At 48.0% G+C, this 306-nt stretch overlaps 1 protein-coding gene across 1 annotated transcript; it reads right to left on the minus strand.

Annotated features, from left to right (window-relative positions):
* Positions 1-6: 6 nt before the first annotated feature.
* On the minus strand, positions 7-300 carry LOC105460643 (hymenoptaecin-like; the record flags this gene model as incomplete). The annotated part of the gene is made up of 1 exon (XM_011707138.1): positions 7-300. A coding segment is annotated over one exon (294 nt), but the record flags the coding sequence as incomplete, so codon positions are not given.
* Between the last annotated feature and the right edge of the window lie 6 nt (positions 301-306).

The raw sequence follows: 306 nt of genomic DNA on the forward strand, positions 1-306 counted from the left end.
GCCAGTTATACCAACTGAGGGAGAGAGTCCGTGACCTCGCGGGCCTTGTTGAAACTGAGTCTGACCTCTGATGAAACCATTTTTGCCGAAATTTCTCTCAGCTTGAATGCCGAAGTGCGGCTGCACTCGTTGTCCAGGTACTTTATTCAATCCCCCGTAGATGTCTGCAGTTGTGCGGCCATTGTTCAAAATGTTACGATTAACGTTGAGGTCCCAGGTAGGTTGGCGCATTGGACCACTTAGAGGTTGGGTTCCTTGGAAGCTTAGTGAAGTTTTTTGAGGTTCGGCTTCTCTCTTAAATCGAAA

This window comes from Wasmannia auropunctata, unplaced genomic scaffold, assembly GCF_000956235.1.
Source record: "Wasmannia auropunctata unplaced genomic scaffold, wasmannia.A_1.0 LD318343.1, whole genome shotgun sequence".
NCBI classification, from domain to species: domain Eukaryota; kingdom Metazoa; phylum Arthropoda; class Insecta; order Hymenoptera; family Formicidae; genus Wasmannia; species Wasmannia auropunctata.